General features: G+C 47.2%; 2 protein-coding genes across 3 annotated transcripts; both read right to left on the reverse strand.

Moving 5' to 3' along the window:
• Positions 1-39: 39 nt before the first annotated feature.
• On the reverse strand, positions 40-5,870 carry LOC132998653 (uncharacterized). Of its 2 annotated transcripts, XR_009677995.1 has the most exons (3): positions 5,800-5,870; positions 367-5,502; positions 40-69 (listed from the first exon to the last, which is right to left on the reverse strand). XR_009677995.1 is itself a non-coding variant. In XM_061068382.1 (2 exons), exon 2 carries the CDS (start codon positions 5,331-5,333, stop codon positions 642-644), a length of 4,692 nt encoding a protein of 1,563 aa, XP_060924365.1. In that variant the 5' UTR covers positions 5,334-5,502; positions 5,800-5,870; the 3' UTR covers positions 152-641. The 2 variants fall into 2 exon arrangements, 1 of the variants encoding a protein (XP_060924365.1); XM_061068382.1 differs by lacking the exon at positions 40-69 and having other exon boundaries at positions 152-5,502.
• On the reverse strand, positions 5,585-11,479 carry LOC132998654 (uncharacterized). Its single transcript, XM_061068383.1, has 2 exons — positions 11,233-11,479; positions 5,585-10,935 (listed from the first exon to the last, which is right to left on the reverse strand). The coding sequence occupies exon 2, from the start codon at positions 10,764-10,766 to the stop codon at positions 6,075-6,077; it is 4,692 nt and encodes a 1,563-aa protein (XP_060924366.1). The 5' UTR covers positions 10,767-10,935; positions 11,233-11,479; the 3' UTR covers positions 5,585-6,074.
• Between the last annotated feature and the right edge of the window lie 3,097 nt (positions 11,480-14,576).

Consider the following 14,576-nt stretch of genomic DNA (forward strand, 5'->3'; position numbering starts at 1 on the left):
TCTGACTTCTCCTTGTCGTCCTTGACTCCCTTGTGCCTGTTACGGCTCCAGGATGTTAGCTTGCTACGTCTAGGGGGGGAGTAGGGGAACCATAACACATGTTACTGTTAGGCTGACTCGGAGAACAACAAAACAGGGCACAACAGCAAACTGGATCAGTAAGTGTGTTTTATTTAGCCAGCGATCCGCCAAGGGGAATAGGGAACTATAAGCGGAGCCAAAGCAAAGAAAACAAGATAAAGTGACAACTAACTAGTGCACACATACAACCTAGCTAATACATACAGAGGGTGGCCCCGCTCCTAACCTGATGTGATAACAGAGTATGGTCTACGTGAGGGCAGTGTAAACCCAAGGGTGTCTTACCTATTCACCTAAACCCCGGTGGCATCTCACAAACAAAAAGCAACAGCTCCACACAGCCCACACACAGGCAGACAATGGCCTCCTTCCATGGAGACAAAACAGGTGCAAGTTATCAAGGCCTGACGACACTAATTGGCCAACAGACAGCTCCCAGATTGGACAGGGGGTTGGACGATGGTGGAGGAACAGCCAATGGTGTGAGACCTGCAGAGAATGAGAGGGGAGACACAGGAAAACAACCACACACGTAACACCCCCACCCATAAGAGCAAACATCACACACGAGAAAGGGCATCCGCACACATATTCTCGGAGCCCTTCTTGTGACGAATCACCAGGTTGTACCCCTGCACAATCAGCGCCCACCGCATGAGGCGCTGGTTCTGATTATACATCCGGTGGAGAAAAACCAGCGGATTGTGATCCGTGTAGACCACAATTGGCCTAGAACTCGATCCCAAATAAACTTCAAAAAACTGGAGTGCCATCAGCAAAGCCAGAGCTTCCTGCTCAATAGTAGAGTACCGTGTCTGGCACTCATTGAACTTCCGTGAGAAGTAGCAGACCGGATGGTCCAGCCCGTTGGAATCCTCCTGGATAAGAACGGCACCGGCACCTACATTGCATGCGTCTACCTCCATCTTGAATGGCTTCTCAAAGTCAGGAGCCACCAGAACAGGGGTACTACATAGCAGAGTCTTAACAGAAACAAAAGCGTGTTGACAATCTGGAGACCACGCAAACGGGACCAAGGGGCTCAGCAGACTAGTCAGAGGGGCGACAACAGAGGAAAAATTCCTACAGAACCCACGATAATACCCAGCCATACCCAAGAAGCGGCGCAGCTCACGCCGGGTGATGGGCACTGGGAAGGCAGTGATAGCAGTCACCTTAGCCTCCACGGGGCGCACCTCACCACCCCCAACCTGTTTACCAAGGTAAGTAACGGTAGCCCTACCAAACTCACATTTTGCCAAATTCAGCGTCAAGGAAGCCCTCGCCAAACGCTGGAACACTGTTGTCAAGGTATCTACATGAGCAGCCCAATCAGACGAATACACAACTACATCATCGAGGTAAGCAGCACAGTGTGGGACGTCAGCTAAAACAATATTCACTAAGCGCTGGAAAGTGGCAGGTGCATTCCGCATCCCAAACGCCATCACTGAGTACTGCTGAAACTTGTCTGGAGTGACAAATGCGGAGATCTCCGAAGCACGAGCAGTAAGTGGGACTTGCCAATATCCCTTTAACAGATCCAGCTTTGTCACATACCGGGCAGACCCAATGGTGTCCACACAATCATCAATACGCGGCAACGGGTACGAGTCAGGAACCGTGACTGCGTTCACCTTCCTATAATCCGTACAGAAACGGAACGTGCCATCAGGCTTGGGTACCAAGAGGCATGGTGAACTCCAAGGACTAGAGCTCGAAGACGCCAGACTATTCTCTACTAAATAAGACACCTCCTGCGACATGATCAACCTTTTCGTAGCGTTAATGCGGTATGGATGCTGCTTGATAGGTGCTGCACCTCCCACATCTATATCATGCTTCAAAACGTTGGTCAGGGAAGGAACATCACCGAACAGACAAGGGAACCCACGTATTAGGGCTACCATGTCAGCCCTACGTTCCTCATCCAGATAGGCCAGATGCGAGTCCAGAGATGACAGCATCCGAGAGTTCAACAACCGAGGGGTCTGTTGAGGAGCACTCCGCAACTCCAATCCATCCTCGTCACCCTCAGGAACCTGGTAGGAGCCTGGAACCAATACAGCTGGAACGGCAGACTTGACTGTGGGACCCGTAGACCCTTCTACGGAGTCCTCAGGAGGAGTAACTTTTGCATGATACAACTTAAGCATGTTAACATGGCAAACTCTTGTCTTGCGCCTCCGATCTGGGGTCTGTATCACATAATCTGTGTCACTCAACTTCCGTCCCACACAATAAGGACCGGAGAAACGGGCAGAGAGGGAGGATCCGGGAATGGGAAGCAGAACTAGAACCTGGTCACCCGTCTGCAGTGAACGTGGGACAGCCTTCTCATCAAAGTGACGCTTCATCCGCTTCTGTGAGGCGGACAGAGCTTCCCTAGCGAGGGCACAGGCACTGTGCAACCGTTCACGGAACCGGCTCACATAAGTTAACACATTTTGAGAAGAAGCACTACCCGAGATAAGCTGGTCTTTCAGAACTCTGAGAGGGCCGCGTACCGTATGTCCAAAAACAAGGTCAGCCGGACTAAACCCTAAGGACTCCTGAACGATCTCACGAACCGCAAACAAGGCAAAAGGAACACCCTCATCCCAGTCTCTCCCGGTCTCGAGACAGTACTTTCGCAGTATGGATTTAAGCGTTTGGTGCCAACGTTCGAGAGCACCCTGAGACTCAGGGTGGTAGGCACTGGAAACTCTGTGTGTAATAGACAAAGATGTCAGCACCTGCTCAAAAAGGTTAGAAAGGAAATTACTTCCTTGATCAGTTTGCACCACTTTCGGGAGCCCAAACGTCGAGAAAAACTTAACCAAAGCCTTGACCACTGCCTGAGCAGTGATTTTCCGAAGGGGAATAGCCTCAGGATACCGTGTAGCAACACACATAATCGTCAATAAAAACTGGTTACCAGTCTTAGACTTAGGCAATGGGCCAACACAATCAACTAACACGTGCTCAAAAGGTTCACCTAACGCGGGTATCGGACAGAGAGGAGCGGGTGGAATAACCTGGTTTGGTTTTCCTGTGACCTGACAGGTATGACAAGTACGACAGAATGCAGCTACATCACGTTTCAGTCCAGGCCAAAAGAAGTGCCTTAGAATCCTGTCATAGGTTTTCGTGATACCTAAATGACCAGACCATACGTGACTATGAGCAAGTGATAGAATATCCTGTCGATATGCAACAGGCACTACAATCTGATAGATCACACTCCAGTCACGTTCTGAATCAAGAGATGAAGTCCACTTACGCATGAGAAGAGCATTATCTAGGAAGTAACCCACCTTACCGTCGATATCCCCACCCGGAGTAACAGCCTTCCCATAACACTGCTCCAGTGTAGAATCTATCTTTTGCATAGCAACCAGCTTATCACGAGTTATCGGTAGAGGCAATGGGTCGAGACTAAGGCCAGCACTCTCAACGGCACTGTTCTTATCAGGCTGTGGAGGGGGCACAGAGGTAGAACCAGTAACCTCATTTACGTCCCCCACTGGGACAAGAAAGGAGTCAGACAGGTCAACCACATTACTCAATGGTCGGGACTGCGCCCGTGTAACAGCCCCCACCGGAAAAATCCCAGGGAATCTCTCGGCTAACTCATCCTCAGCGTTAGCTTCGGGACAGTCCAATACCTCCAACATAGGCAGCACTCTGCCTCCAGCAATATCATTGCCCATGATAAACTGAACGCCTTTTACCGGCAGGTTATGACATACCCCGACTTTGAAAATTCCACTGACTAAATCACATTTTAAATGTATCAGGTGCAAGGGGACTGGCACAAATCCCATCTCTATGCCCTGAACCAAAACACTGGAACCACAGAATGAATCACCTGACAATGGCACTGCATCAGAGAGGATAAACGACTGGGCCGCCCCAGTGTCACGGAGAATCTGAACCTTTTGCTGTTCCTTTGGATCACCGGTCAGTGACACAAGACCACTCAAAATGAATGGTTTGTAGCTGGGGTCAGGAAGGTCAGAAATGCACACATTCGGCATAACTGCCACAGAGCGAGAAACTGTACTTATCAACCCAACCCCCTTTTGTTGTTGAACGGGCGGTGGATGATTTCTCATACGAAGCTGACAGTCAGCAATTAAATGGCCAAATTCATGACAATAATAACACTCCCGTTCCTCCCTAGAACGTAAAGGTAGCGAAACTGACCTGCGAAACTGAGTGGTTGGAGAGGTAGAGAACGAATGAGCGGGCTTGTGGGTGAGTACAAACTCGTCCGCTAATACAGCTGCCTGGGACATTGACACCACTTTTTGCTCATTCAAGTATGTTACTATACGTTCTGATACACTATTCTTGAATTCCTCCAGCAGGACTAATTCTCGAAGAGAGGAAAAATCTGTAGTTTTAGTGGCGGTGCACCACCGATCAAACAAGGTGGCCTTCTCTCGAGCAAACTCCATGAAAGTACGATCAGGAGACTTTTTGCAACTCCTAAATTTTTGTCTATATGCCTCAGGTACTAACTCATACGCACGAAGAACAGTGGTTTTAACAATTTCGTAATCTAGACTGTCCGCCAACGAAATGGACGCCAACACCTCCTGAGCTTTACCAGTTAGTTTACACTGAAGCAAGAGGGGCCACACCTCTTTAGGCCACTGCATAGAAACTGCGATGCGTTCAAACACACCAAAATAAGAATCGATTTCCGATTCCCGGAACTGCGGAACCAACGCCATTTGTTTAGTCACATCCAATGTGCAAAATGAGCTAGCTAGTGGAGAAGAGAGGGTGGTTTGGGGTGAACGTGCTGCACTTGCAGCCTCCAATTCCAACCTCCGTAGTTTCACCTCCTTCTCTGCCTCAATCCGTCGGATCTCCAGATGGTGCTCACGCTCAGCTTGCCTCTCTCCACGCTCAGCCTCCATTTGCAAGCGGGCCAACCTTACTTTCAGACGGGCGTCCTGAGACGACATTAATAAAGTAGGTGACAACGGATTAAAGCGTGGTAAGGTAGCGGGTGGCTTAGCCTCTGCCCCAGCCTGCATGTCCTCCCTATCATCACTACAAGGAGAAGCCGCATTCACACCAAGCACCTCCTTGCCCACCAGCATATCCACGACACACTCCTTAAGTCTCGCTTTGAGCAGGGTCCCCTGAACTGGAAACTCAAAATGAGCCGCTATGGCATATAAATCAGCCTTCCGGCATCTGTCAATTCGATCCATAGACGGATCAGCCAAAAAGACACCCAAATCAAAAGCCTCCATAACGAGCCCTACAAAAACAACTACTGCCTATCTTATACACACAAACCAGCTACACTATGTGCACACCTGCATCGAACACCTCTAAGCCAGCCCGACGTGGAGTCCTACAATGAGGATCCCGGACGAGCCCCCAAATATGTTACGGCTCCAGGATGTTAGCTTGCTACGTCTAGGGGGGGAGTAGGGGAACCATAACACATGTTACTGTTAGGCTGACTCGGAGAACAACAAAACAGGGCACAACAGCAAACTGGATCAGTAAGTGTGTTTTATTTAGCCAGCGATCCGCCAAGGGGAATAGGGAACTATAAGCGGAGCCAAAGCAAAGAAAACAAGATAAAGTGACAACTAACTAGTGCACACATACAACCTAGCTAATACATACAGAGGGTGGCCCCGCTCCTAACCTGATGTGATAACAGAGTATGGTCTACGTGAGGGCAGTGTAAACCCAAGGGTGTCTTACCTATTCACCTAAACCCCGGTGGCATCTCACAAACAAAAAGCAACAGCTCCACACAGCCCACACACAGGCAGACAATGGCCTCCTTCCATGGAGACAAAACAGGTGCAAGTTATCAAGGCCTGACGACACTAATTGGCCAACAGACAGCTCCCAGATTGGACAGGGGGTTGGACGATGGTGGAGGAACAGCCAATGGTGTGAGACCTGCAGAGAATGAGAGGGGAGACACAGGAAAACAACCACACACGTAACACCCCCACCCATAAGAGCAAACATCACACACGAGAAAGGGCATCCGCACACATATTCTCGGAGCCCTTCTTGTGACGAATCACCAGGTTGTACCCCTGCACAATCAGCGCCCACCGCATGAGGCGCTGGTTCTGATTATACATCCGGTGGAGAAAAACCAGCGGATTGTGATCCGTGTAGACCACAATTGGCCTAGAACTCGATCCCAAATAAACTTCAAAAAACTGGAGTGCCATCAGCAAAGCCAGAGCTTCCTGCTCAATAGTAGAGTACCGTGTCTGGCACTCATTGAACTTCCGTGAGAAGTAGCAGACCGGATGGTCCAGCCCGTTGGAATCCTCCTGGATAAGAACGGCACCGGCACCTACATTGCATGCGTCTACCTCCATCTTGAATGGCTTCTCAAAGTCAGGAGCCACCAGAACAGGGGTACTACATAGCAGAGTCTTAACAGAAACAAAAGCGTGTTGACAATCTGGAGACCACGCAAACGGGACCAAGGGGCTCAGCAGACTAGTCAGAGGGGCGACAACAGAGGAAAAATTCCTACAGAACCCACGATAATACCCAGCCATACCCAAGAAGCGGCGCAGCTCACGCCGGGTGATGGGCACTGGGAAGGCAGTGATAGCAGTCACCTTAGCCTCCACGGGGCGCACCTCACCACCCCCAACCTGTTTACCAAGGTAAGTAACGGTAGCCCTACCAAACTCACATTTTGCCAAATTCAGCGTCAAGGAAGCCCTCGCCAAACGCTGGAACACTGTTGTCAAGGTATCTACATGAGCAGCCCAATCAGACGAATACACAACTACATCATCGAGGTAAGCAGCACAGTGTGGGACGTCAGCTAAAACAATATTCACTAAGCGCTGGAAAGTGGCAGGTGCATTCCGCATCCCAAACGCCATCACTGAGTACTGCTGAAACTTGTCTGGAGTGACAAATGCGGAGATCTCCGAAGCACGAGCAGTAAGTGGGACTTGCCAATATCCCTTTAACAGATCCAGCTTTGTCACATACCGGGCAGACCCAATGGTGTCCACACAATCATCAATACGCGGCAACGGGTACGAGTCAGGAACCGTGACTGCGTTCACCTTCCTATAATCCGTACAGAAACGGAACGTGCCATCAGGCTTGGGTACCAAGAGGCATGGTGAACTCCAAGGACTAGAGCTCGAAGACGCCAGACTATTCTCTACTAAATAAGACACCTCCTGCGACATGATCAACCTTTTCGTAGCGTTAATGCGGTATGGATGCTGCTTGATAGGTGCTGCACCTCCCACATCTATATCATGCTTCAAAACGTTGGTCAGGGAAGGAACATCACCGAACAGACAAGGGAACCCACGTATTAGGGCTACCATGTCAGCCCTACGTTCCTCATCCAGATAGGCCAGATGCGAGTCCAGAGATGACAGCATCCGAGAGTTCAACAACCGAGGGGTCTGTTGAGGAGCACTCCGCAACTCCAATCCATCCTCGTCACCCTCAGGAACCTGGTAGGAGCCTGGAACCAATACAGCTGGAACGGCAGACTTGACTGTGGGACCCGTAGACCCTTCTACGGAGTCCTCAGGAGGAGTAACTTTTGCATGATACAACTTAAGCATGTTAACATGGCAAACTCTTGTCTTGCGCCTCCGATCTGGGGTCTGTATCACATAATCTGTGTCACTCAACTTCCGTCCCACACAATAAGGACCGGAGAAACGGGCAGAGAGGGAGGATCCGGGAATGGGAAGCAGAACTAGAACCTGGTCACCCGTCTGCAGTGAACGTGGGACAGCCTTCTCATCAAAGTGACGCTTCATCCGCTTCTGTGAGGCGGACAGAGCTTCCCTAGCGAGGGCACAGGCACTGTGCAACCGTTCACGGAACCGGCTCACATAAGTTAACACATTTTGAGAAGAAGCACTACCCGAGATAAGCTGGTCTTTCAGAACTCTGAGAGGGCCGCGTACCGTATGTCCAAAAACAAGGTCAGCCGGACTAAACCCTAAGGACTCCTGAACGATCTCACGAACCGCAAACAAGGCAAAAGGAACACCCTCATCCCAGTCTCTCCCGGTCTCGAGACAGTACTTTCGCAGTATGGATTTAAGCGTTTGGTGCCAACGTTCGAGAGCACCCTGAGACTCAGGGTGGTAGGCACTGGAAACTCTGTGTGTAATAGACAAAGATGTCAGCACCTGCTCAAAAAGGTTAGAAAGGAAATTACTTCCTTGATCAGTTTGCACCACTTTCGGGAGCCCAAACGTCGAGAAAAACTTAACCAAAGCCTTGACCACTGCCTGAGCAGTGATTTTCCGAAGGGGAATAGCCTCAGGATACCGTGTAGCAACACACATAATCGTCAATAAAAACTGGTTACCAGTCTTAGACTTAGGCAATGGGCCAACACAATCAACTAACACGTGCTCAAAAGGTTCACCTAACGCGGGTATCGGACAGAGAGGAGCGGGTGGAATAACCTGGTTTGGTTTTCCTGTGACCTGACAGGTATGACAAGTACGACAGAATGCAGCTACATCACGTTTCAGTCCAGGCCAAAAGAAGTGCCTTAGAATCCTGTCATAGGTTTTCGTGATACCTAAATGACCAGACCATACGTGACTATGAGCAAGTGATAGAATATCCTGTCGATATGCAACAGGCACTACAATCTGATAGATCACACTCCAGTCACGTTCTGAATCAAGAGATGAAGTCCACTTACGCATGAGAAGAGCATTATCTAGGAAGTAACCCACCTTACCGTCGATATCCCCACCCGGAGTAACAGCCTTCCCATAACACTGCTCCAGTGTAGAATCTATCTTTTGCATAGCAACCAGCTTATCACGAGTTATCGGTAGAGGCAATGGGTCGAGACTAAGGCCAGCACTCTCAACGGCACTGTTCTTATCAGGCTGTGGAGGGGGCACAGAGGTAGAACCAGTAACCTCATTTACGTCCCCCACTGGGACAAGAAAGGAGTCAGACAGGTCAACCACATTACTCAATGGTCGGGACTGCGCCCGTGTAACAGCCCCCACCGGAAAAATCCCAGGGAATCTCTCGGCTAACTCATCCTCAGCGTTAGCTTCGGGACAGTCCAATACCTCCAACATAGGCAGCACTCTGCCTCCAGCAATATCATTGCCCATGATAAACTGAACGCCTTTTACCGGCAGGTTATGACATACCCCGACTTTGAAAATTCCACTGACTAAATCACATTTTAAATGTATCAGGTGCAAGGGGACTGGCACAAATCCCATCTCTATGCCCTGAACCAAAACACTGGAACCACAGAATGAATCACCTGACAATGGCACTGCATCAGAGAGGATAAACGACTGGGCCGCCCCAGTGTCACGGAGAATCTGAACCTTTTGCTGTTCCTTTGGATCACCGGTCAGTGACACAAGACCACTCAAAATGAATGGTTTGTAGCTGGGGTCAGGAAGGTCAGAAATGCACACATTCGGCATAACTGCCACAGAGCGAGAAACTGTACTTATCAACCCAACCCCCTTTTGTTGTTGAACGGGCGGTGGATGATTTCTCATACGAAGCTGACAGTCAGCAATTAAATGGCCAAATTCATGACAATAATAACACTCCCGTTCCTCCCTAGAACGTAAAGGTAGCGAAACTGACCTGCGAAACTGAGTGGTTGGAGAGGTAGAGAACGAATGAGCGGGCTTGTGGGTGAGTACAAACTCGTCCGCTAATACAGCTGCCTGGGACATTGACACCACTTTTTGCTCATTCAAGTATGTTACTATACGTTCTGATACACTATTCTTGAATTCCTCCAGCAGGACTAATTCTCGAAGAGAGGAAAAATCTGTAGTTTTAGTGGCGGTGCACCACCGATCAAACAAGGTGGCCTTCTCTCGAGCAAACTCCATGAAAGTACGATCAGGAGACTTTTTGCAACTCCTAAATTTTTGTCTATATGCCTCAGGTACTAACTCATACGCACGAAGAACAGTGGTTTTAACAATTTCGTAATCTAGACTGTCCGCCAACGAAATGGACGCCAACACCTCCTGAGCTTTACCAGTTAGTTTACACTGAAGCAAGAGGGGCCACACCTCTTTAGGCCACTGCATAGAAACTGCGATGCGTTCAAACACACCAAAATAAGAATCGATTTCCGATTCCCGGAACTGCGGAACCAACGCCATTTGTTTAGTCACATCCAATGTGCAAAATGAGCTAGCTAGTGGAGAAGAGAGGGTGGTTTGGGGTGAACGTGCTGCACTTGCAGCCTCCAATTCCAACCTCCGTAGTTTCACCTCCTTCTCTGCCTCAATCCGTCGGATCTCCAGATGGTGCTCACGCTCAGCTTGCCTCTCTCCACGCTCAGCCTCCATTTGCAAGCGGGCCAACCTTACTTTCAGACGGGCGTCCTGAGACGACATTAATAAAGTAGGTGACAACGGATTAAAGCGTGGTAAGGTAGCGGGTGGCTTAGCCTCTGCCCCAGCCTGCATGTCCTCCCTATCATCACTACAAGGAGAAGCCGCATTCACACCAAGCACCTCCTTGCCCACCAGCATATCCACGACACACTCCTTAAGTCTCGCTTTGAGCAGGGTCCCCTGAACTGGAAACTCAAAATGAGCCGCTATGGCATATAAATCAGCCTTCCGGCATCTGTCAATTCGATCCATAGACGGATCAGCCAAAAAGACACCCAAATCAAAAGCCTCCATAACGAGCCCTACAAAAACAACTACTGCCTATCTTATACACACAAACCAGCTACACTATGTGCACACCTGCATCGAACACCTCTAAGCCAGCCCGACGTGGAGTCCTACAATGAGGATCCCGGACGAGCCCCCAAATATGTTACGGCTCCAGGATGTTAGCTTGCTACGTCTAGGGGGGGAGTAGGGGAACCATAACACATGTTACTGTTAGGCTGACTCGGAGAACAACAAAACAGGGCACAACAGCAAACTGGATCAGTAAGTGTGTTTTATTTAGCCAGCGATCCGCCAAGGGGAATAGGGAACTATAAGCGGAGCCAAAGCAAAGAAAACAAGATAAAGTGACAACTAACTAGTGCACACATACAACCTAGCTAATACATACAGAGGGTGGCCCCGCTCCTAACCTGATGTGATAACAGAGTATGGTCTACGTGAGGGCAGTGTAAACCCAAGGGTGTCTTACCTATTCACCTAAACCCCGGTGGCATCTCACAAACAAAAAGCAACAGCTCCACACAGCCCACACACAGGCAGACAATGGCCTCCTTCCATGGAGACAAAACAGGTGCAAGTTATCAAGGCCTGACGACACTAATTGGCCAACAGACAGCTCCCAGATTGGACAGGGGGTTGGACGATGGTGGAGGAACAGCCAATGGTGTGAGACCTGCAGAGAATGAGAGGGGAGACACAGGAAAACAACCACACACGTAACAGTGCCTCAGAACCTGGAAGAGAAATACATGTTGTTTCTTTAGTTTCAGAACCACTGTTAATATCAGACATTCAAATCAGATCAATCAAATCATTAAACTAAGTTTCCAGCATGTAAATTAAAACCTACCTGACATCGTGTAACAGGAGAGTGTGCGGCTGCTCGTGTCAGCTCTGCTATTTATACTAGACAATCAGAACCGAAAGCATTTGATGCACTGGAACAACAAGTTCATATAACTTATCTTGTTCTCTCCTATCTGTTAAATATGTCACCTTATCTTACTTGAGGGTCAAAATGTCACTAACTGATCCTCACAAAGATATCTGTACAGGAGCACACACGCACACAAAATCACTCACTGACTTATCAGCGATTTCACCAGTTATTTTTGTTTCCATGCACTTGTTTTGCTCATAATGTTGTTTAATTTGGTAACTAAGCTCAGTGGGAGGGGCTCAATGTATAAAAGGGAAGCTTCAAGCCCCTGGCAGGAGTGTGAAGCCGGGTTCACAACGGACGGGAAGCGCAGCGCCAAGCCAGAAGGCCACCTGGCTCCCATCCACTCCCATGTTAAACTTTTGTGCTGGTCCCACCGGACGCTGAAGCGCCGTGCTGCGATCGTTTCGGCGTCGAGTCTATTTTTTTCGCTTGACGCAAGCGTATCGTGCCAGTAAACACACTGAAAAATGATTTTAGACGATATTGATGACATATCTTATATGATATAAATGATTAAATATGCATTCCCATACTTACCTTTGGGGTGGGGGGGGGGCACAACGTATTCTCCACATAGGCTTAAGTGGAGAATACGTAATTTACCCTCCAAACCCGACATTGAACGTAGCAAACAGCTGAGAAGTTCTTGAGGATGGATGACATTAAATTAATAATTGAAGTGGAGAAGCACAGTGAGTTGTATGATCCTAAGCACATATTAGGAAAAAAGGCACATGTTGGGACGCTGTTGCACTTAATGTTGGAGCAACAAGTAAGTATATGCTTCAAAAAAATGATTAAATGCCGTTTTTACTGCAGGCTGATAACAGCAAAAGTATGTGATATTATTAGCACGGCGCGTCGCTTCGGCGTAGCTTCCGCGTCCGGTGTGAACCCGGTGTGAGTCTGACAGAGCAGGTAACATCAGAGCTGATGTGTGAGTTAGGGATGAAGTCTTGGTGTTTTTTTTGTTAACATCAGTATTTTTTCTTCCTCTGTTTTTGATTTCAAATGATTTGTTTTTATATTCTTGTAAATATGTCCACGTGCATGTCGGGAGGCCGGCTGTAAATTAATCGAAACCACCATAATTTTTTGACTACGCATGTGTTTTCACAACTTTATGAGCAGGTTGCATGGTTGGAGGAAGTAAATCATTCACTGAAATTTTGTCCACAGGTCAAGGATGCGTCAAAAAAGGATCCATGAGTCCAACGTTCATTTTATTAATACTTGAACTACCCATACCGGTTAGTATAAAACAATAACTGGAGCCGAAACAAGCAATTATCAACAATGGATGAATGTTAACTTTGTTTCACACAATAATCAGACACAGAAAATGTTAACAAATAGGACAAAATTTCAATTTTTTTCAACCTTCTGTTATCTTGTCTGAAATCTGTCAGAGGCCAAAGTCTTTTCTTCTGTTCCACTGATATACATATACCTTCCTTATAAACATTACACATTGATGTCTATATTAATACTTCAACATCATGATGTAAAGCGTCAGTGTCATGATCTTTAGTACTTAGGTACAGGGCTGTATAGCAAAGCAAATTCTTTTTTTAGATACATGAAGTACTTCCAAAGTACCAATATGTCAGGGATGACACAAGTTTTTCTAGCTGTTACTTGTTAAACATGAAGTGGAAATTTATCTTAATGTGAAATAAAGAGTTTCTCAGACCGGAGTTGTCTTTTAATTGTGAGCTCTGCAGAGGGTTACACAGTCAGCAACAACTTGTTAGGCTGCAACAACGAATAGTTAAAAAGGAAGGTTTTTATACATTGTAGCAAACAGGAAACATAACAGAGAGTCAGACAGGAAACATCTGCAGTCTGGCAGCACTCCTACAGAAAGAGGAATCAAACCGTCTTACGGGTCCTATTCATAGCTGATGTCGGAGATTAATTATTTGTAAACATCAGTATTTTTTCTTCCTATGTTTTTGATTTAAATTAATTGTTTTTATATTCTTGTAAATATGTGCATGTCGGGAGGCCGGCTGTAAATAAATCGAAACCTCCATAATTTTTGACTACGCATGTGTTTTCACATCTTTATGAGCAGATTTTAAGAGAGCCCCACCGCAATGTGTTCTTTTATGGTTGGAGGAAGTAAATCATTCACTGAAATGATGTCCACAGGTCAAGGATGACTACAGGTAAAGATCAACAGGAGGCGAAATTACCAAGTAAGGGCATGAAATTTGAGGTTGCATCCGCTAAGTGCACAAATAACAGTCAAACCAGTGGTAAGACATTGATCAGTGGAATTTTCCATTACAAACATTACTGTTAAAAAAGGTTTGTTACCATATTAAAGGATTTATGACACATAAAAGTAATTTTCATCAACATATAAGTAATTGAGGTTTATTTACTCTTTATTTTTAAATGTCAGACAACAAAGAGTTGAGCAGTGAGGAGAATTTTGTGGTCGTCTCACTCCTTCCAATCCTGAGAAACCATCAGGAACAAGGAGAATTTCCTCTTCTGATCAAGTTGCTCCTGTCTGATTTGACATTTCAAAATAAAGAACAAAGGACTTTAGGCTTTTGACTTCACATGTAGGCCGAACGGTAGTTCACAAATACCAGGTCCCAACTCCGGCTATTATAAAACAATAACTGTAGCCGAAATAAGCAATTACCAACAATGGATGAATATTAACTTTGTTTCACACAAAAATCAAACACAGAAAAATGTTAACGAATATGACAACATTTTCACATTTTTCAAAACTTCTGGGATCTAGACATGAACCACATGACAGCTAAAATAAAAAGTTAAAATGACGCTGTCCCACTGTATATTTAAACTTTTGGTTAAACTTTGGTCCACCTTTAGAGCACTAGTCTACA

Source organism: Limanda limanda, chromosome 3, assembly GCF_963576545.1.
Source record: "Limanda limanda chromosome 3, fLimLim1.1, whole genome shotgun sequence".
Classification (NCBI taxonomy): domain Eukaryota; kingdom Metazoa; phylum Chordata; class Actinopteri; order Pleuronectiformes; family Pleuronectidae; genus Limanda; species Limanda limanda.